Here is a 22,865-nt window from a genome sequence, read left to right as displayed (position 1 = left end):
GACTCATAGTTTTTCTATTTGCCACTAGAGGCTGCCTAAGCATTATCTGACTAACTCTAAGTGATGTAAGGGCTTACATTTATGGTGTAGAATAAGTAGAAACTGCCATTGTTAAGATAAATCATGCTTTTCTCACCAATTTTTAATGACTGAAAGTATTAATTGTTATTTGCTTTGCTAAGATTGTGGCTGCTGCTTCCTAGTGTTGTCACGTAACGCAGGAAGCCTGTCTTTAATCGAGCATAATGTTACAGGCAGCCCCAAGCAGAGCAAATAAAACCTGCTTGTATTTTTTTATTTCAGCCAAGGGTCACTACCTAAAAATTAGAAGATTCATTATCTTTTTTTGGTTGCATTAAATACAGTAAAAACGAGAATCTAGTTGTGTAGTTAGTTTAACAAATGTTAATGAAAATGAACGTTCAATGAAAGTAAACCTGTAGGTCATCATGACATTCATTGAAAGCTTTAACATTACATTTAAAATCAGCAGTAGCTTTGACTTAACCTGCCATTCACCAATGTCAGATTTCAATGTGCAAAAGTATCTACAAGTAATTTAATTATTGCAGGCTAATTCATAATAATAATAATCAATGTATGAATTCAAACCGCATTGACGCGCTGTTCTGATTCTCTACCAGTTTTCTACCTGCACTCATTTTTGCTGTCTGTCATTTTAATCTCCAGGATAATGTGACTGTATTCCTGAAAGGCTGCGGGAAAGTGGGACTGAATGTGTCTCAGCTGTTTCATCCAGGAGACCTGCAGGACCTGTCCACTCGTGCAACACTCAGGTACAGATGACTGACAGAAGCAGTGTCTCGTCAGGTTAAGTGAATGTGTGCAACTGCCTCAAGCTGCAGGAGCTCATGCCAGCACAGAGATGCACACCTTTCACTTCTGAAGGTCAACCCACTTGACTAGTATGACGGCTTGATTCCATTGTTTGGCTGCGTGGAGCACATTTAACACTGAGGTGGTTTTAACTGCAATGCCTGTGCTGGAAAAAGTTTATAGTCCGAGTCTCACGGCTGCTTTGCATTTTTTAAAGGTATGAGCTGTGCCTGACGACAAGCTGCTGCTTTGTAGGAGTTGATAGCCTGTCTGCCTCTCTGTACATGCTGATAAGTAGCTTAGTTGCAAATGAGAAGGCTTAAGATGTCACTGTAGATTCCCCCCGCTTAACAGCAGTATACTTTAAATGGCATTAAGAGCATCACTCTTCTGTATGAATTTCTTTTTTTTTATTATAGGCGAGATGAAAGCGACCGGCGACTCAAAAATGTAAGTTTGACCAGAATGACTGCTCTGACATAAGTATAAAAATGTTTTTCTATCATTCATATATTTTCATGATTCCCTCTCTTGCCTATTGAGTTTCAAAACCTGAAAGGCAACTCAGTCTTACTCCACTTTACTGAGTTAGTTGTCTACATGGTATTTTTTCCAATAATCTGGCATTAAACCTCAGTCTGTGCCAAAATGTAGTTTTATGTTTCACCGCTATGGGTTAATGTGTGTGTGTGTGAGAGTGTGTGAGAGTGAGACATACACGAGTACTGTATGTGTACACGCTTGTGTGCACGGCTGGTATTTTATGTTTCGAAGTTTATGAGGTTGTTTGGTTATCTGGGAAGCCTCATTTGAATCACACAATAGCTGACAACTCGGACACAGTAATGAGGCTGTTTGTCAGAGCACTCTTTCTTTGAAATGGGTGTAGCGTTTTTCTTTGAATTAACCAATTGGGGTCAATTTGTGTCCATTGAAATCCCCAGTTTTTATGCAGGTCTCCAACCAGATACATAAACAATTGAAGTTGCAATACCGAGCTGAGCTTCACTGTTTTTACCTACAGCAGTGATACATTGTGGATTAACGTAGACGTGTACTGTTGCACCCTAAACATTTACAATCAGTAAGGATAGTTTTCTGTACTTGGAGAAGCCTGTTTGATATTGCAAATATTGATTTTCTTCATTCTTACAGTTACGTCATGTTCTATAGCACATGTGTCAAACTCAAGGCCCCCGGGCCGCCACATCATTTTATGTGGCCCACGAATCCGGCAGCAAACAAAATTCCAAAAAAATAGACTACTTTAAACGTCGCTTTAAAACAGATGAAATACTTCTTGCAGTTTCTCATGGGATTGTACTGAGCAAACGCACCCTTAAAAGGATTTTCAGCAAGAAGCGGCTCTGATGTAGAAAGAATGAAACTGAGGTTGCAACCTTCATTGAACAGCAACTGGAAACATCTGCTCAGTGTCATGGTTACAGATGGATGCACCAAAAGTGCCATGAGGATATTTTTATTATCAAGTCTAACTTTTCATCTTTTTTTTGTAATTTATTTTTTGCTGCCGGAAATGGGCTTCCATATAAAAGGCATATGGTTGTCTTGAAATTAAAGTCTATGCTGCTTTACAGTGACAATAAACTTCATCTCCCACAATGCATGACTTTGTGAAATGACGACAACCTGCCGCTAGACAGCAGTTTTTCCATATAGGCGTTAAATAGTTCAATTTTATTTCACACTGTGATGGTGAAGGTAAACTGTAATTTATCTGTGGTTCACATGCTATACACCACTGTTATTCACTGATGGCAACATGTTGTCTGTGTGCCAACATTAAAACGATCACAACAGGTGGACAGGAGAGGCAACAGCCCGTAAAGCGGTTTTCCATCTAGTGATTTTGAGTTGAAAATGATCGACAAATAATCCTAAAATGTCCAAGAAGAGAGAAATTGAGGCAGAGGGAAGGCAATTTAATGAAAGATGTGAAAGCGAATACATGTTTGTGCTTCAAGGAGAAAAAACGGTAAGTATGCTAAATTTAGCCTCCAAGAAAAACATAAAGAATTAAAAGGCAGACTGCAATCGCAGAAGAATATATATTTACAAAAGCTACAGCCCAGTGCATGCTTAAAGGTATGTGAGCAAGTGTGCTCCAACCAGATACAGACTTTTAAAATGTCAGTTTGTGAAGAAACACCATCGCTGACCGAGTTCAGGAACTAGCAGCAATCTAACACAGCTAGCCGAAGAGACGAGCAGGGACTTGTCTTCTTCATTAGCTGTTGATGAAAGCACAGACAACACGGATACAGCGCATCTATCAGTGTTTATAAGAGGCTGAAGGCAGACTTTACTGTTGGTGAGGAGCGCTTAGTTGTAGCTGCCATGCACGGGACGACGACAGGGATTTCCTTTAAAAGTTTGATCTTTGATAGAGTAATGTGGGTTTCTTAACCATAAATTAAAAGGATTTATGTTATAACAGAAATGTGCTTAAATATATTTTTACATTTATATAACTGCATGTACAATATTTTTACACTTGAATAAACAATAATCAAATGCAGAGACGGTTATTTAACAATATGTTAGGGGGTAGTTACATTTATACAGTCTTGCAGTTACAACCGGCCCTTTGAGGGTGACCATGATGCTGATGTGGCCCGAGGTGAAAATGAGTTTGACATCCCTGCTCTATAGTGTCTGCTAATTGCCAAACACTGATTTGAATTAGGGCCAACGTTAACGGGGCTTGATGACAGATTTAAGGGTGCCTAAATAACTAACTGTAAATAAAATCATGTGGCAAATAACACCATTAAATAGGATTAACCTTCTTGTTGTGTGTAGTGTAATGATTTGCTTTGCATGAGGTTGGTGGCAGGCTATTAGCGAATAACGAACACATCCTGTCTCTGTGCTTCAGACTTGCATGAGCCCGTAATGCTTGTTTACGCTAAGGTATACAAATGAGGGAAAACTAAAAACAATTGTAGCTTCAATGATTTAAACGGGAGTAGATGGCCAACAGAAATGTGTTTCTGCTATTGCTTATTACAGTGACTGTCATTTGTGCTGAAAAACATGAAAGTAACCCTCTATTAGGTTGTATTGGTACACCACTGCGATGGCTAGAGCTGAGATAATGTCTGTGTTCGTGCCTTCAATGGACCGGTAAGGTAGCAGCTACAGACACTAATCAAGCATAATGGGGAATCCATACAGAGGTATTTATTACCACTCGTAATCGTCTTTTTCATCGAGCACTGTGCTATAAAATATTTATTCAATGATTCAAATCTCTCAAGGCCCCTATGTGGATATTTTCAATCTGCTGACTGCTCTATGATGACTTTGTTAAGATACAAACAGAAAAATTCTGCCATGTAGTGTTGTGGATGATCCCTTTGCAACACGGGCTGCTGCTCTGCCCTGAAGAAAGGCCGTCCATCAAATAATGCCCTTCGCCTCAAGGCAAATGAGATACAAATCGTGTCCAAAGCGTTTTCCTAGCTCATATAATGAAACGCCAGAAAGAGGTCCATATTTCCCATGCCATTACTCGCTGTCTTAATTAATGGCGTTTTGGGCTCTTGTGAAGGCCACGTGCCTCGCCAGCATTTCTTGTGGCTGATGCTGCGGGAAACTTCGCAATTGCACAACATTTTTGTTGGCAATGTCGATCAGGCGGTCCAGACTGAAATATCCAAAAAAAGAAATGTGTGAGTGATTGCAATGGAATATGGTACAGATATTCATGGTCACCAGAGGATAAATCCTAATGACTGTGGGGATCCTTTGATTTTCTTTCCTGTTGCACCACCAGCAGGTCAGGTTTTTCATTCATCCTGTGAAGTATCTTAACATCTACTTGATGAATTGGCACATGATTTGGTACAGACATTCATGGTTCCCAGAGAAGAATCTACAGTTTATACACTTACAACATCTGTGTTTTCGTATCGTCATTGTAACTTTTCATTGATTTGTCGGGTCATATCTCTTGACTACAACAGTTGGAAATAGTTTTTGTCTATGTTGGCCTGGATCCTAAACTGCCAAACTGTACATCTACAAGTACGATATTGAACAAGTTATTCTCTGTGGCGTGAGCTTTTCAGCTGGAGATGAGTTGGATCAGGGTGGGTATTTCATTTTGTGCCTTGGCCATATATGGGGTATAATAAGTGAGTAAAATAGACAGGCTGCTAAAAACCCTACACTTTCCTTTTTAGCAGGGAAGGGGAAGTTGGGTGTGTGTGTGTGTGTGTGTGTGTGTGTGTGTGTGTGTGGTCGGTGACGTTGTCCATTTACACTCTCAGGTTCTCGTCACAATCTACTGGTTGGGTCGCAAGGCTCACCTTGACGCTTTCTACACTGGTCCTGAGCTGAACTTCAAGGCCTTCGAAGGGCTCTTAGGGTTGGCCTTGTCCAAGGTGAACTGCTCTTCTAGGCTTTTAATGTAGTTGTAGTTCTTTATTTATTATTATTATTATTATTATTGACTTTAACTCTGCCTTCTAAATCCAGGCACTTGATGAGGGCAGCAATGCGTTTGTGAAAGAGTGCTGGTACCCAGAGAGGGAGGAATGTCGTCTCATGAGACCGAGCTACAAGACCCAGAACTCTGTGGACAACATCGACTCTCTGGATTTCAGAGCCCTCCACCTTAACAGTGAAGGTGTGTTTATCATTCTGGTCAATGACCTGTGCACTCCACACCACCGGAATGAAGTGTGACTCCCTTTTTTGTTTGACTGTAAAGTATATAATTACCTGAAATCACTTTGTAATTAAACACTGTGGCCAATAGTGACACATTCTTTCCCTTTTGCTTCAAACTTTATTTTGGTGCAGTGAGTTGAAGACATCGCATCCAATCCACAAACACTTTTTTTCCCATGAGAAGACCTACCTGTTACTGTCGGTCTGCTAAAGAAGAAATGCATTCATCATAACTCATGAATTACAATAAGTTGATTGTTTCACATGCAACCAAGTTATTCGTCTTGATCAACCAAATTTTTGTTGGATCAACAACATTCTGATCTTCTTACTCAATGTGTCGTTTGTCTTCTCACTACTGCGCTTGGTCTCCGTGCACGTCAGTGATAGATTGTGGCAAGTTCCACACTGTGGTGATAAAAGTTTGTGTGATGAGAAAGGGCAAAGTACTTGGCCGTCTAAAGACTCAGTCACTCACTAACGTTCTTCTAAGGAACACTCTATGCATTCTTGCCCTACTCGGTTTTCTTTTTCGTTTATTTTAGCTTGCGTTTCCCCTCGCTGTTCTCCAGACTTGTATCCTTTTTTTGTTTCTCATTTTCCACGTATTTTTGCGGTCTCAAGGTTGTGGAAGTGACGCTGAAGCTGAGGAGGTGTTCAAGATGGAGACCACACAGCCCTCAACCCAGCAAAACAAAAGTTTTATCCCACCGCTGCCCCTACGGAGAAAGCAAGGACGGGAGGATATTGGAAGGGGCTGCGCTAGTCCACTCTCCAGGTACTGCAAATGTTTCGGCTACTGAGAGTTCACTGACTGCCACTAACTCACTTATCCATAGCTGCTTAAGAACTGTTTACAATTGATTTAGATATACATATAACATTTAATTCCCCTGTGGATTTTAACGTTCATTTATGACTTGAACGTCTGTTTATTTGTATTTGCACATATTTACTTCATGTGGAATTTCGACTTGAACATACCCCTAGACAAGATAATTTTATTCCAACCGAATAAAACCGAAACATACAGTATTTGGGAAACTGCTGTCATTCTAATATTGTATCTGGCAAAAAATGGTGTGATGAGAGAACTGGGTTCAATAATATCTATCAATGGTACAATGACATGGATTGTTTTTGGTCGAAACTCATTGTGTATCAAATTTCAAGGTTTTCAAATTGGTTAAGCACTGATCTGCTTTTTTCTATTAACTTATTTTTCTTCACACAAAGCCCAAATCAGTGATGTGGAGAGACGTGCATTCGTGAACACAGCCGTCACAAGTAGACTCAGTCACTTTTACCCGGTGGTAATTATTTGCATATATCTATACCTTGTATTATTTCGTCTTTCATGCGAGAATTACATCAGAACTACTTTGTCAATCTAGACTGAGTGATGTGCTTTTGTTTTCATCACTTGTTTGCAGCAGCCGGTCCACGTTCTAGTTATCAATATGACAAGTGGACTTTTTTTTTTTAAAGTACTTTTTTAGGTGGGTGAATTTTTGCCTCGGAATTTATTATGCGATTTATATTATGACTCTAGTTTAAAAACAGATATTCATTAAAGTGTTGCTCAACAATATAAGCGATGATCATATACAATATTTGATGTGGCAGGCCAGTGTGTTGTCGGTGCTCTGCTTCGCTCTATTTCTCAACCACACTACCTACCCCTCCACTGCTTGGACCGTAACCGTCTCCTCAAAAAGCAGTGAATTTGCCTCCATGCATTAATCATCAGCCACACTTCCACCTTTTAACATTTTGGAGCAGCTCAGCGATCATTTCTGTGATACTCGGTGTAACTATTTTATCAAAAGTGATGTCTGTGTGATACGACATAGACGTGGGTATACCGCTCTTTGCCGCAGCATTGAAGATGCCCCTCTCTCCCCTCAACCCCGCCACACTGCGAGTCCTTCAGATTGTGCCATTGATGAAGAGCTTTTCCTGAGAGCTCAGAGTGAGGACGACTCTGAGGATGATTATACTGACGCAGACCCTGCCCTTGATGACTTGTATTTCCGGCGAGTGCAGCAGACCCTTCATCAGACATCCAACAACCCAAACTACGACCGCTTCTTACCCCGATATTGGACACCCGAAGAGGACACTCGTGTGCGCACAATCTACCTCGGCTCTCAGAGAAGACCCTGGTATCGTAAAATGCAAGGCTTAAGGTCTGTTGGCTGATTTTACTGCTCTTTTAAGCAAAGCTGCGTTGAAGCTTTAGGATTTACAAATGCTTTATTTACTAATGCAAAGCTGAAGCTGCAGTTTTGTACTGTTTTAATTTGCACATTACACAGAAAACATTACATGGCTGGAGTGACGTTGACTGTACCTCGTTCAGTGAAATCTAACATGAAACATTTTGTGTGGTGCTAAAATAACCTGCTGTGTTGCATGTGGTCGAATGTTTTCTGTCAACTATTGTTTTCAGCTATAGTGTTAGAAAAAGTTACTAAATCCAGCTTCACTACAGCAGCAACCTAAATCCTAGTTTGCTAGGCACATGGAAATAGCTAGCACGACTTTGCAAGAAAGATGACATTTAACAGCCAAACCCAACATCTTTCAAATTTGTATCGAATTTCTTCTCTTTCGAAGACTTTCTGTATTGTTTTTTAAGTTGTTAGTGATGTACTCATTTCATGCATCTTCTGTTCCTTTTCTTTGACTGTAGCCGTAAAACTTTGGGCTCCTCCGTGGAAGTATTTGACTTCATTTGCCGGCTTTCGACATCTGCTACTGTGCAAAACATCTCTGCTACATCTGGAGAGCGTCAAACCATCTCTAAGAAGCTTTCTCCCAAACCTGAACATTCACTACTGTCCTAAAGATCCACAGCTAATGCAAACTGTACAGAGTGTTGACACGAGCTCTAAAACACTAACCTACTTGTTCTCTTCTCGTCATGTAGGAAAGTGGAAAAGTGCATTTGCAAATCTCTAATTCATCAGCAAACCATTTATTTGTGATATGCAAATTTTGCCCTGTTTATCACATAGATGTTTCATGAAGTTATCAGGAAAATTAAACATGCTTTGAATTCGTACTGCTACTGATTGTTTTCCTAGCTACTGCACTGTGTAATCTTTTTTTTTTTTTTTTATTTATTTATTTTTTTTTTCTTTTTTAATAGTGCTGATGATGTAAGGACTTTCTAACAGCATCATGCGGAGTGACTCATTAGTTCATAATGGTTAAACAGATGACTCATGTGCCTTGTCGTACTTTGATAGCCATAACAGAGTCATGTAATTTATCACACCTTTTTCTGCCAGCGCTGTGTTCCAGTTCACACTCTGTGTGAGTCTGGCTTTGGTGTGGATAAATTGAGTGGATCAATAAACTAAAATATTGCGCATTCTTTGCACATTATTTCTGCCAAGATCTTTGTTGTCTTTTATATTACAGCTGTGGTACTGAGGGCATATGTGTTGTATCTGTCAAATAATGTTGCCTGCTCGTAATCTATACCATGCCTCTTCTCTATGTGATGTTTTTACTTCACTTTAGCCCCTTGTCATTCCTGGGCTTCATTGTGTGTTACTATGATGTTAGTTACTTTATCAAATCATGGTGCCTTATATTTAGATAATAGTGTTCATCACAGTCTGTGTGTCTGTTTTCTTTGGTTATGTAGAGCATATCAAATCCAGGTCAGACCTGAGACACCAGTTCAGGTCAACCCTGGCTGGATTTGGTGAGTCCCTCAGTTTTAAGCAAAGGTGTCTTGAGACCGCTCGCGCCATAACTGCTTTTGTTGCTGCGTCATCTGGGTGTGCTTTTGTTTGTATTCAGCTTACCCACCTACCTAAATTGTGCTGCAAACATAATTTGTCTTTTCATAAAGATGAAGCACTCGGTATACCTCCCACTATCAATTTTCCTGACAGTAGAATTTATGACAAACTACAGGATTGTTTGTAATCAGTCTTGGTTCTGCCCATTTAAATCGTGTCACAGTTTTGATATACCACCTGCTTGCTAAATGCTGCTGTAAGTTATTTGAATGTCATCTTACACCCTCTGTTGCCCACAGCAGTGCTATTACTTGTTGCAAGTCATGGCTGTTGTGTTATCCAGAGAGCATCTGCTGCGTTACCTGCATGCGACTCTCCTGCTTGCACTTTGCTAAGGATTCTGTTTGGATGCAGAATATGTCGTGCTGCAGCTGTGAATACTGTGGCGCTCTGGCCTGTGATGTTCGGTGTGCTCTGTGTGTGTGATTGAGCTGACATGGAGCATGTACAGAAAGCAGCTGTTTGTGTGCGCTGCATTGCAATGCTACTATTCGTCATCGTTCTGCTGCACTGTTTGTTTGCTCTGTAGATCTGTTATTCATTCCCATGTCCTGCCTCTTTGTCCGTCTGAACCAGGAGCAAATCACTCAGTGACATTCCGATGGTGTACCCTGTGCGTAAAGTTCCTGGTGGGAAAACCATCTATGATTTGGACCACGACACGGACATGGCAAGGGAGTGCAACCAAGAAAACAAACTGAAATGTAGCATTGCTGCCAAGGACAGTGAAGCTCAATGGCATGATGTAAGTCTAGAAAAGCCTTACACCGAAATAATCTATAAGGTCCATTTAGCAGTGGTTAGTGAGAGATACTCCAAAGCTCCCCATTTTCTTCAGCAGATGGTTTGCTCACTTGTCATGGAATTATATGTTGGAATTTCTGTTTTTCTAAACACTTTTCTTCAATGTTGATTTAAAAATTGGGATTGATAGTTTATTCTTACCTTGATAACTGCTATTAATGCTTTAATGTTAATGTAGCAACTTCATCTGCTGAGGAAGATGTGTGATCGTAATGAGCAAGACTTAGCATTACTGTATCTGAGTATGATCATGCCAGTAAATCTTGTTAAATTTGAGATTGTTTTGTCAACCAACCTAACGAGTGAAAAAGGAACTTTCAATCTCAACAAAAAGATTGTTTTCTAAAATATGATCGGATGAAAGAGTGAGTTTTGAGCCTTCAAATAAATTTAACATTGCATTGAAGGTCTATGCAAACAAGCAACAGGGTTATCGGGTTGTGCATTTTGTTTCAGGACTTGACAAAGTGGAAGAATCGTCGCAGGAGCAGCAAGTTTGACCCCCGCAGCAAATCACAAGATGGAGAGCATGTCGTTAACCAGATGGCCAATGGGGCCATGATTCAATTTGAGAAGAAAGAAGCACAAGGCAGACTGCTAAGGTACGCTCCTGCAACAAATCTTAAGTTGAAGCGTGTCCATCTAAAGCTGCCGACCTTGCCTGATATCTGTTCAGTACGCCACAGTGAACTCATGTAATATGACACATCCCCCCCCATCTTTTCTGCTTCCTTTATTACATCTGCTTCTCCTTCCTCGTGTGACAAATCCCCAGTGACCAGCAGGCACCACGCCGGCACTACGCTGCCCCTCGTCCTTACTCCACCTCCTCGCCATCAAAATCATGGAGCTCTAATCTCCGGCCACATACTCGGGCTCTGCAGGCCCGCAGCTACTCCACAGAGGTATCTTTCATCTCCATTTATCACCCAAGTGATGGGTTCTGTTGTGCCAGCCTGACCTTGATCATTGTCCCTGGTTGTGTTGACTTTAGTGTAATTATTGTGAACATTTTTTGCATTGCAATTCTCCAATGTTGACTTATTGATCCTTAGGGATCATCAGATGGAGCCATGCTGTCCTCTGATGGGAACACCTGGGGAGAGGAGACCCACTCAGCCTCCTTGGCTTCAGATGGAGCAGTTACCACCCCTTCTCTAGACTATCCTTTCCGCTCCCAGACGCAAGTCAAAGCGCAGTGCAGCCCAGCTCCTCCCCAGCCCACAACAGAAGTGGCACAACCAGAAAATGTTTTCACAAAGCAAATCTCCACTCTGAACACATCTTTACAGGTAAATGTGACGATGAAGTCGACCAACACCAGGGATCCTACTGAATCCATGTCGAGTCACCAGGAACCTCCATTCAGTGTTCCCACTTTGTGCCCCGATGCTGTTTATCAGGCAGGAGTTGGTGCTCTGGAGGACTTGAACCACAAGTCCCAGGAGGAGAGCCAGAAGACATCTTGGGAACCAGCCGTGGAGCAAGGCAGAGGCCAGCAGGTTGCAGGCGCCTACAAGTACTTGTCCAGCACAGGATCGTGGTCCGGCTCAGCCAGCCTTCCTCGTGGCTACCGGAGGTCCGAGGGCTCAACTCGTCTCTCTTCTGCAATCACAGCCAGACCCTTTGGAACCAAGCAGTCTAGGGTGTCCTTGCTGCCGAGACTGTGCAACGTGAGTTCATTGGTTCTCACTGTTGCTCTTTGAATGTATTGGAGTTTAATCAAATAGTCTCCACACAGTAAGTCACCATTATGTGCTTGTTTCCTGTATTGGTTTAAAGAATACGTCTGGTATTTATTCTACTTTTTTCTTATTTATTAGTTTAAAATAATTTCCTTAAACAGCTGGGTACCGTACTTTTAATCAAACTTTACTCAAATGGGGGTTTTGGTGCATTTGTCTGGGACTAGTTTCAGCCGGCACATTTGTGCCCTAACAAGGATTTAAGTCAACAGGACAGGAAGTGGGATAAACTCAAAATAACCTATAACTCCCATGGTCATCATAAACAAGGAAGATGTCACCTGGTGCAGCAGTGTGGCTTGTTGTGTTTTTAATAGATGTAATAGTGTAGCTTTCTATGTTGGGATAAAGCCATAGATAGTGTTTGTCTCTCTGTGAAAATTAAAATGAATGTGTCAAAGATTTTAAACTAGAAGAACTTGCCACCTGCTGATTTTATGTTAGTCTGGAGGTTATAATCCAGTCTTGATGGAAGGTTAGTGCTCAGAAGGGACTTGTTTAGTAAGCCAAGAAGGCGCAAGCTAGTTAATGTAATGAGAGCATTTTGTGCGTGTGTGTGTGTGTGTGTGTGTGTGTGTGTGTGTGTGTGTGTGTGTGTGTGTGTTTTGGGGGGCATGTATGTGTGTGTGTACTATATGTAAGTGAGCTTGTGTTACCTTTGTTTTCTTTGATCGCCCTCATTAATATTAGAAATGCTGGTGCACCATTGTGAACGGTGTCAACTCGGTACAAGATTCCACATTTCTATTTTCACATTCAGTACCAGTTGTCTTAACGTCAGCACAGTCTCATGTCAAATGCTGCAGAGTACATTTGGCAAATCTATTTGTACAGTCCTTTTGAGCACATCTTGTTGTTGTTAATCTCCAGGTAGACAAAAACGAAGGTCAGCTTTTGAACAGTGAGAAAGAAGAGTCTTTTTCTCCAACCACCAAATCTTCACTCAAAAGGCAGAATGCGACCGCCCATCTGAAAGGTCAGCACCAGGCCTCAATCGCACAGAAGGAAGCTAACCAGGTGAAGCAGAATGTCACAGAGCAGAGGGAGGCGGTGAAAGGTGTCACATTCTCCAGCCAGACCAATGGCTACAACTATCAGCCCTGCTCCCAAACCAAGATGGTACCGCGGCCGTATTCAAACCCGCAGACCCACCGCAACAAAAGCTCGACCCTCCCAAAGGTATGCTGGATTAAAACACCTGTGTGGATGTGCAGGGCCGTCAACGATATAAGCCCTAAAATGCCTAAAGCTAATAATGACCTTAATGTTTGAGGTGGTTTTCATATTCTGCCTTCCTTATTTGAGTAAATGAGGGTTGAAAAAATGATTTTTGATATAATGCTGAACCAAAACAAAACCTGAACGTTATAAACTTCCCAAAGACGGCATTTGTTGCAGGGCTGCCGTGATTGCGCTGCATTGCACATAATAAACTGGTCTCTCGGTGTGTATTTCTTACTATATGGATCTAGTTTCCACCAGGAAGCACAGGACATTGGATCACAGGGTGTCACCTTTACGTGTGTGTGTGTTTCAGGTGGATCACAGTGACATGAGAGTGAGCCTGACTCTTAAACCCAACAGTAGACCAGACTTTGGTCTCCAGACTCATTGGGACTCCACAGGCGCGAGAGTTAAATTCATTCAACCTGGTAAGAATCTTGCTATATTTATCTGTGGATTGCTGAAATTTTGGCTCACTGACATCCCAGTTATGGTTAGTCTGACAAAGTGATGACTCTTTAAACCTCTTATTGTAGAACAAGACAGACATTTTTGTTTCGGTGGTGGCAGTGCCACATTGTCCTCTCAAGTTGTTGTTTTTTTTGCTTCCTCAAGAGGACGTTTGTTTTAACATCCTGCACCTACAAAAAGAACAGTAGTTCAAGACCGTAACTGCTTTCAGAACAGACGGAGCTTAGACAATTGTCACTATTGAAACATAAATGATGTGTCTGAGGCAGTTTGAGAGCGAAGATGAGCAGCTTCTCATGTGCCTGGAAAGAGAGCAAAAATACTTCTCTTCTCTTTTTTGGCATTAAAAAAAAAGTCTTTATATAATTTGATTAATGGCATGTTGATGTTTAATTTGTGTGCATTTGCTTTACATGCATAAAGCTACAAATTGTAGCCAGTGATTTAAAAGTCAACCATGAATATGTCATTAGAAGTGAGAGAGGTGTCACTTACTCACTGCGGCTTACTAGCCTACTTTTCAACTTGGAACAGCAACCTTGTCCTCAATACTGCGTCTCAGTTTGTGCTAAACAAATCATTTCTGAAGCTGTTACTGTTTTGTTTTTTTTTGTTCTTTTTAATGTTTCGCTGTCTTCATATCCCTCATGCCTGTCTCCTCCCCCCCCTCCTCAGGCAGTCCAGCGGAGCTTTGTCAGCTGTGTGTGGACGATGAGATTGTTGCTGTTAATGGAGTTGCAGTGGCACACATGAACTACAACCAGTGGAAGGATAAAATGACATCGTCGCTGCAAACCGGCAATCTGACCATGGACATTCGGCGCTATGGCAACAAGGGTAAGATAATGAGCCAAAGAAGACAGTCTTGATTATTACCACCTTGATTATTTGTGCTAATTCAATCTCTGACCAGTGGTCACAAACGGTGTGGCCTTAGTTTTGATGGCTGGTTTCCCATTAGATTGGAGCACCAGTGAAGGGAGTCATCACAACCAGCCAGGCCAGAGCAGGATGACCCTCAATCTGACTGCCGCAGCGCCTGTTCTGATGGGTTCCCCCGATCTCCATGCCAACAGTGGTGCCTCGACAGACACCGCAGTCAGGAAAGTGTCCAAATTGAATGGGCAGACCGACAATGTGAGCAATGTTTTAGCCAGTTATCACTTCAGTTCAAAAAGGATGCACAGAACTTCTGTTGTTGCAGCTTAATAAGTGGTGCTCATCGGGTGAATCTTGGTGTTCTTTCACCTGCCCAGGTTTTACAAGGTAAAGTCATGTATGGAGAGCTCGCTGACAACCACAGCACAGCCAGAAGTAAAGGTAATAAGAATAAAGTCTGCACAATATCACATGACAAACCTATTTTGCAAATAACTCCTTGTAAACGGTATGAATTGATGTTTCTCACCTAATCAATCCTTCCTCTTCATATAGATTATAATAATATTAGTAGGACAAATCAGAAAAGGAGGGCAGAATTTTTCAAACGGAAAGGTAAAATTCCAGTTTGAACTTAAACTTCTTGTGTAGCAGCTTTGGTGGCTGGTGCTTAGTTAATTGTTGGGTATTCATTTAAAGCTCATTTTTAGAAGGGAGCCGCTGATTTTAAAACGAATCGTAAGATGCGCAGTGATTAGATGAGTTTTTGCTTTGGTACCATTATAATTAAATTAGTACTTTTAACAGGGTTTTAATCAAAGCACCCGAAGTACAAGCCAAGTATTCAAGATGTAGTATTTCTATAAATAATTGCTTTTGCAAACTGGGGCGGTCTTGGCTCAAATTTGACTAGCAACCACAGTGCTGACGGCACGGCCCATGTCTATAACGTACCTTTTATGGTGTGCAACAGATGCTTCATTTACTGCTCGGTCTTCTGCTCAATGAGTGATTTGTGACGCTGTCCTTTGTGGTTGTTAATCAATCTGATGTGTGTCCTGTAACAATGGCGTCTCTCTTTTGGCTCGGCAGGATTCAGCTCATGGGTTTACTTGTGTGGTAAATGTTTACACTGCGTGTAGTGAACATCAACATATGAACAAAAGCAGATTTGTGTTGCCATGCAGTGTGTGAATACTCGTTCTTCGAATTTACTACGGCATGCTTAAATCTTCTGCTCGACTGTTTCTTTTTCAGTAGCTCCGTGCAGTGTCTTTAGGCTGGGGATGCGTTAGCAGATAGGTGAGCTGATCCTTGGTCAGCTAAAGTCTGAGGAGATGAGAGTAGTTGAGATCTAATCCACTTAGGCATCTAGCACGGTTGTACACGTAACTCTTGTTTACTATGAAGTGGCCTGCTAGCCCTCCAGCTCTGGAGTCAATGCAATCTGTACGGTTCATGTTGATACTGTTTCTGGCTACGGCTACAGCCAAAGGTTTTGTGCCACATAGGAGGATGCTGTAAAAATAGATAATCCATCGTGTCATCCACTACATTTTCAAAATGCTTTGGATTCTCAGTCTTCTAATGTGTCCCCAGCCTTTGTGTGGTGTGTGTTTGTGGTCTTCATGGCATTACACACAACTTGATCATCTTTAGGAGCTGCTGTATCGTGTTCTCTGCTGACCTGTTATTTTCCCACACAGGAGGTTCAGAATCAGCAATATCTGATGTAAGTTCCCACGCCACTTGATCAAAGGATGTTTGCATGCATGTTCAAACATAAGTTATGCATGTGTGTTGAAAGAGTTTGTGTGCTGCAGTGTGATGGTGTTTGAGCCTACAGTCTGTCTGTGCATCACCAGCTCCAGGTGCCATCCCTCAGCCCCTCCTCCTCCAGCTGGTCGTGGGACCCTGAGGAGGATCGAAGGCGTCAGGAGAAGTGGCAGGAAGAGCAGGAGCGCCTCCTACAGGTGAAGACTTTTTTTTGTTGTTTCCAAACAGAACTACAGCACACTCCTTGATAACCTTAATCATCTTAAATTGAAATCAACATGCAAATATGTTGGCGCTTGTTTTTTCAGGAGCAATATCGGCGGGATCAGGAGAGGCTTGAATCACAGTGGCAGAGGGCACAACAAGATGCAAAGGGGGAGTTATGCAGGAAGTCGGGGGTAATGTTCAGTGGTCCTCTGAGCCTTTTCCAACCGGCACAACATTTTTAGTTATAATATATTTCATTATCACCCAGTTATATCAGATTTTCATCTCTAAAGCCGCCATAGAAAAAGCTTACCCCACGAATGTATAATGATAACTGTAGACTGTATTGCAGTCAGAAACCCCCTTATTGTCAATATACTGAAGAATATCTGTCTCTAGTTTGTGGTTGTAAAGTTTCATGAGGCTGTGATTATCCCAAAGGTCATTTCATACGGACGCCTCAAGTTTCAAAAAGTAGTCTCACTATGTGGAATGGCTTCTATGGGGACTAAGGTCACCACACATGAATCCAACTGGGCTCATTGAATCCGAAAGTCTCGGGTTTCCAGTCAAACCCAATTTATGTAATTCCAAAACTGTTTAGGGAGCCCAGTATGCAGAATTTTGTATTCAGATATCTTGAGGTGAGAGGTCAAGGGACCCCTTCGAAAAATTGCCATGCCCATTTTCCATCACCAACATTTGGCCTAACTTTGGAGCGTTGTTCATCCCTTCCAGACAAGCTAGCAGCCAACAGTATCTTCACTCTGGCTGTCAGACTATGCCCACTACAGCCTGTTAAAGACAGTAATTGTCTCGTAGGGTTAGGAGAAAGCTACATGTTTTAGCTACATGCATAACTAGAATAATTGCTCATGCATTTTTCCCGTGCCGTCCAGAAGGTGTTATCTCTCCGCCATGATACCTGATTCCATGTGAATGCAGCATAATTAGTTTCCTTAAACATTGTTGGGTGCCGACAGCAACAAGTACAACCTGCTAAACCTCACCTTTACTGCTTATTACACGGTTTCCTTTCAATTCCTTTTTCCGGAATATCACAGGATTCATGTTGGAGCCCCCCGACTCGCATCAAATATCAGTGCTTTACATTGTTTCTATAGAGCCTCATTTCTTTTCTCGGCTTCCTTTTAATGCATTTGAAGCAGAACACCTTTGAGATGACTGATGGTGGTGAGAGCCCTGCCAGCACCCAGCTCTATGTGAATGGATTGACAAACAAAACCAGAGAAGAAGAGCAGACCCGAGATGAGCTGAAAGAAGCGGGATCGAAACCTCAAAGTAATGCACAAGGAGAGCAGCATGACAAGAATTCTGAACACGCCTGGTAAATCAATTTTTTTTTCTCCCCAACATTGTCAGCTCTTTTCCATCCCTGCTGAGTGTAAGTGTTATGTGTGTGTAATCACTGTGCTGACTATTGAATGAAAGATTGAGAATTTTTATTTAGAAAGTCTTTAACATGACTTGTTTTGTTTTTTCCTCCCTGACTTGTCGTGATCTCGTCTACATTGCTGCGGTTGCTGAATCTGCTGGGCTTTCTTTTGCTTTCGCTGCTTCTCAGGCTGTCCCTCAGGGCTAAAGACTCCTGTGGTTTTGCTCAGCTGTCTCTTGCACACAGGTCAGGACTAGTTGTCATCCAATGGTTTTTAATATTTAGCTTTGGGCATAAATGTCCCTGTGTAGTATATCGGTCTGGTTGTCTGCAAGCCTAGCACAGTATCGTTTGCTCAAAGACAATTAATATGACACAAGGTGATTAGTAATTTTTCTAAAGTGGGTATTATTTACAACTACCTTTACCTCTTGTGAAAAGATGAACCACCTGGATGCTAACGTCGGCATGCAACCAGCGTGGTGCTGACGCTGAAAGCCCAATTATTAAAAACCAAGAAATGAAAGCATCATATTTGTCATTTTCTTTCTTTTTTTCCTTCCACAGGGCAAAGTCCATGTCTACCCCAGCATTAGCCGGCCCCTACAAACTGGCCATAGGTTAGTCTACCCTCTCTGTCATGATATTCCCCATCTGTTGAGGTGATGTAACATTACTGGGCTAACCTGCCAAGCTTTGTGTGGTTCAGGTGATGAGAGGAAAAGAAAAGGACAGTCTATGTCTAACGCTGAGAAAGACAGGAAGCAGATATTGGAGGAGATGAAGAAAAGGACTCAGCTTCTGACTGACAACAGCTGGATACGTCAGCGCAGCACCAGCTTTTACAAGGAGCCAGTCTATGTTGGGGTTCCTATGAAGAGGTGGGAGTATTGGGACTCCGCCGCACCTTTTTTAGGCAGCTGTTGTTTCAAATCTTTCGGTTATGACATTTCCTCACTGTTTTTTCCCTTAAGCCTCTTTACTAGCGTTTGCTGAACTGTGACGTCTGCTCTGCAGGTATGAGTCTCTGGACGACCTGGATACTTTGCGTCAGTACCCTTTCTCGACCGCTACATTCAGTTACCCTCGTCCACAATCTGCTGCTGCAGGTTACTGTGCTCCGAGTAGGAACTCCTCCTCCCGCTACAGCACTGGAGCAATATTATCCCAGAGAAATACATTTGACTCCTCTCATCATGGCAGGTACGCAGTTCATTTGAACGTAGAGCCTTTCTCTGTTTTCTTTATGCTGTCATTCATTTTGGCCTAACATGTGCTGCCCCAGGATGTCCAGTGGCAGGAGGACTTGCTGTGTGTGTGAGCGTGTCCTGGGTATTGGGGCAACCATGGTCATAGAGACCCTTAGTCTCTGCTTCCACCTCGCCTGTTTCCAGGTGAGAGGTCATGACCAGCTTAAGGTGCAGTCACAGTAGCTCCAATCCTTGCAAATAATTACTTCATCCCCCCGTTTATATTATATTGGCTTAAAGTTGGGAAAGTTGAGTGACGGGTAGGTGCTGTCTCAAGTTGCTGGCGGCTAACTGTCTCCTCTGCTGCGTCACTGCCTCAGCTCCACCAACAATCCACATCTTTGCCTGTTTTTGGATTAGCCTGTAAGTTAGGCTGTGTCCTCATTGCCAAGATGGCGACAGCAGAAGACACTCGTTTGAGTTTCACAACGGTTCTTCAGAAACCTACGGTTGACTTAACGGAGACTCAACCATATTGTATTGAGTCTATGGTGGAGACGAAAGTGCTTTACAAAGATAGTTTAAATACAATTGATGTGTTAGAATTAATAGACAGACAAAATATGCTCTTACAAAATAATAGATAAATGCATGAAACGTCTGGCCATATGAATGAAGTTTTCCACATTCTTTTTATTGGCTCCACCAGCTGTGGATACACCCAACTCCTAATATTCACCTAACGGTGGTGAATGGTAACATGCATTCATTTGCATTTTCTCTTGCTGATTCTTTTGAAATTGATTAAAGAATATTGTTGCTACACTTGGATGGAAACTTGACTAGAGAATGCTTTACACCCACGATCATGCTGCCCAATATGTATTATGTACGGCAGAACCGTGACATTCTTTCTTATTGTGGGGTAAAATTATTTAGACTGAAGGCTAATGTGACTGCACCTTTAACAAGGTCATTAGGAGTCTCGTATCTGTAGTTAGAATCAAATCCACCTAATAGGCATCTGCTAGCAGGAGCATTTCAGACAGCTTTCTATACTTCCAGCTTTCGTAAACCGTGTTTCCCCTGATCTGTGTAAGGCATCTGGCCTGGTGGTTGTCTGGTGCCGTAGTCCTGTGTGCTTTTTCTCTGTTGCTCTCTAGTTTTCTGCATGTGGCTGGTTTAGCGGGAGAAGCCAGCCTGCTGTCCTGCTTTGCTTTTAGATGCTTACTGTGAAAATCTCTGGCAGAGGACCCCCCCCGCATTTAGTAGACCTACGTTCATTAGCATGTAGATGTGAAAATCACTTCTACATCACTTCTACATCGCTCTGCTCCACATAAGCTAGAGACGCACATAACACCCATAGAGTACTATGTGTTTGTATGTGCAAACTGAGCTTAGTTCTTTGTTTGGGTGGCGGACAATGTGGTGAAATTATTTAGACGCGAAAAGCCCACATTACAGGTCAGCTGGAGTTCTTTTTCTCACCTCTTCCCCTCAGTGTGTGGGCTGCCACCGACATCTCGGAGGAACTGAGACTGGAGTCCAGGTTCGAATCCGAAGCCGGAAGCCCCACTGTGATCCCTGCTATTTCCAACTCAAGTGTGAGTATTGGTCTCACTTTCTTTTCTTTCTGAATCAATACAATTGTTCTTTTATGGCCGATTTCCTTGCCGTGAAAAATAGGAATGAATCCTAATCATGTACTTTGAACCAAATGTACTTGGACTGCACTGAACAGCTGTCCAGGAAACTTGAATTTAATTAGCTTGTCAAGTAAAAATCTAACTGTATTATTAATAAAGCTTATTACCATTTTAGCCGCTGGTGTCCCCTCCGTGTGACCACGCTGTACTCCAGATCATAGAGGGAGCAGCCGGATCACTGGGAACTTCTGTTGGATAAAACTACGAAAACACAGTGGAAACATCATCCACACAGCCAAGCCATGCCTTTTGTCTACAACAATAACTGCTGGTAAAACCATAAATGCTCTGATGTGACATAAAATGCTAACAATCTGTGGATCCACATGCAAAGTAGAGATTTAATGGCTGTTTTTAATTAAGTTTGGTAAATGTGGTACTTAGTTTTTGTTTTCTGCTAATATGTTTCCAATAAAATGTAGGTTTAATATATGAAATAAAGTAATTATGGGAATTATTGTTTGATGAATGCTTTTACTTTAATGTTTTTGTTATTTGTCATTTCCTTGTGTCATCATTGATATTTGTCCAATAGTACATTAAAGATATTTTGTTAATGTAACCCATGTATGGAGGCACATTTTAACTTGTACTGAAGCACTTTCTGTTCTATTGTAATCTCACCAAGTGCCCTTTGGGGTAAATCAGGGGCATCTATAACGCATGTATAAGTAAGAATCTTAAGTGAAACACTTTTGTAAATAAAGTGCACTGAACATAATCTGAGGGCTTCTATTTCTTTGTGTACCACATGGGGGCATCATTGGTCTCATGGTAAAACAGAAATGTTAGTCTCATACTGTGGGTAGAAATGTCATTTGCATATGCCACAATTATAAAGTACCTGTTAGGTCTGTAGTGTACAATATGACTATTTTAATGTTATGAAATATTACATGACAGAACAGGTACTGGCCAGTGTGTATGTTTCTGATGCTACGTACGTCTTACTCCTTTTCAAACATGAAATAATGTTCATTGAGTTTACTGTATGTTTGCTTGGTGTTTTTATTTTGTTTTCTTTAATATGACCCTAGCTGGCGACAATGAGCCGACGGTAAAGTATCTAAGAATTAACATCTACGATGTCTGTGTATACATAGACATGAATAACGGGTAGCATTGTTGCTGGTAGATTTATTAAATATCAATTTATGGAACTGTTAGTAATTCAATTATGATTCATTAACTCATAAATTGGTATAAAATAATGATAGTGGCTTATGGCATAAACTAAGTACCATCAGTTTAACGAGATTCAATTTTGGATGTCACCCAATTTTGGAAAATGTTAATCAATTCTTAATCTCAGGGTTCCTAAGGAGTTCTCAATGTCAATATATATACCAACCTATCATGCATATACATGTAATGTATATATTACAGTATATAAACATACATAGAATACATGTAAATATACATAATGCATATACTGTGTGTATATATATATATATAAAATACAGGGACTTACTAGGACTAGCATATCACGGAAAAGTTTCTTTAAGTTGTCTATTAACAATTGGATGCTTCACTACAAAGATGAGGTCATAAAATATGGTAGACTCAGCCTTAACAATTTGAGTGTTGAGTTGTATCTGCTCCGATTATGTCCAGACACATGGCAAATTAAGTGTTCAACCATTAAAATTAAGTGACCGATAGGTTGGGAGAGCAGTTCCTGAAAGAAGTTTATTAGTTGAGATTGTGACATAGACATTTCCTTTTTATAATCTCTCGGTGGATGTCTGCCACAACGTGTATGAGGCTTATCACAATGTGATCATATTCGAGACATGGTGTGGACATGCTCAAACTGGATACTCTGGCAACCTGATCATAAACAGTTTATTCATGCCCATGTAAACACACTCAAAGATGAGCGCATCATACATGAGGTGTTTTATGCTGTCAAAAGAAACTGGACAGAAAGAATAAACAGAAATCTTCTGTCTTTAGTTAATCTGCCAATCTGTTGTGTAATGCATCAACATCTCAAATTTACTAAATGTTTGCTCTGATGCAGTAAGGTTTAAGAGTGAGGAACTGCAAGTGAACCTGTGAATTTAAAAAGTACTTTTCCAATTGAAATATTGATCATTTGTTGTGTGTGT

At 41.4% G+C, this 22,865-nt stretch overlaps 1 protein-coding gene across 6 annotated transcripts in view; it reads left to right on the top strand.

Moving 5' to 3' along the window:
• The window catches only part of lmo7b (LIM domain 7b), a 26,178-nt gene extending 4,607 nt beyond the window's left edge, over positions 1-21,571 (top strand). Inside the window, exons 5-32 of one of the 6 annotated variants that reach the window (XM_031846631.1) lie at positions 691-797; positions 1,257-1,287; positions 5,133-5,246; positions 5,341-5,491; positions 6,160-6,313; positions 9,194-9,253; positions 9,930-10,098; positions 10,614-10,759; positions 10,933-11,062; positions 11,213-11,449; positions 11,561-11,830; positions 12,773-13,081; positions 13,440-13,554; positions 14,273-14,434; positions 14,559-14,734; positions 14,854-14,917; positions 15,032-15,091; positions 16,183-16,208; positions 16,342-16,449; positions 16,561-16,650; positions 17,629-17,807; positions 18,045-18,101; positions 18,423-18,475; positions 18,565-18,736; positions 18,873-19,058; positions 19,141-19,249; positions 20,550-20,652; positions 20,870-21,571. In XM_031846631.1, coding sequence (XP_031702491.1) covers positions 691-797; positions 1,257-1,287; positions 5,133-5,246; positions 5,341-5,491; positions 6,160-6,313; positions 9,194-9,253; positions 9,930-10,098; positions 10,614-10,759; positions 10,933-11,062; positions 11,213-11,449; positions 11,561-11,830; positions 12,773-13,081; positions 13,440-13,554; positions 14,273-14,434; positions 14,559-14,734; positions 14,854-14,917; positions 15,032-15,091; positions 16,183-16,208; positions 16,342-16,449; positions 16,561-16,650; positions 17,629-17,807; positions 18,045-18,101; positions 18,423-18,475; positions 18,565-18,736; positions 18,873-19,058; positions 19,141-19,249; positions 20,550-20,652; positions 20,870-20,892 — 3,561 coding nt within the window. In that variant the 3' untranslated portion in view covers positions 20,893-21,571. Of the gene's footprint in view, positions 1-690; positions 798-1,256; positions 1,288-5,132; positions 5,247-5,340; positions 5,492-6,159; positions 6,314-9,193; positions 9,254-9,929; positions 10,099-10,613; positions 10,760-10,932; positions 11,063-11,212; positions 11,450-11,560; positions 11,831-12,772; positions 13,082-13,439; positions 13,555-14,272; positions 14,435-14,558; positions 14,735-14,853; positions 14,918-15,031; positions 15,092-16,182; positions 16,209-16,341; positions 16,450-16,560; positions 16,651-17,625; positions 17,808-18,044; positions 18,102-18,422; positions 18,476-18,564; positions 18,737-18,872; positions 19,059-19,140; positions 19,250-20,549; positions 20,653-20,869 lie in introns of all 6 variants that reach the window. The other 5 variants (XM_031846630.1, XM_031846636.1, XM_031846634.1 and 2 more) reach the window with 5 other exon arrangements.
• Positions 21,572-22,865: the final 1,294 nt, after the last annotated feature.

This window comes from Anarrhichthys ocellatus, unplaced genomic scaffold (assembly GCF_004355925.1).
Source record: "Anarrhichthys ocellatus isolate YVR2014 unplaced genomic scaffold, GSC_Weel_1.0 scaffold6, whole genome shotgun sequence".
NCBI lineage: Eukaryota > Metazoa > Chordata > Actinopteri > Perciformes > Anarhichadidae > Anarrhichthys > Anarrhichthys ocellatus.
This window is presented reverse-complemented; position numbering and strand designations above follow the sequence as displayed.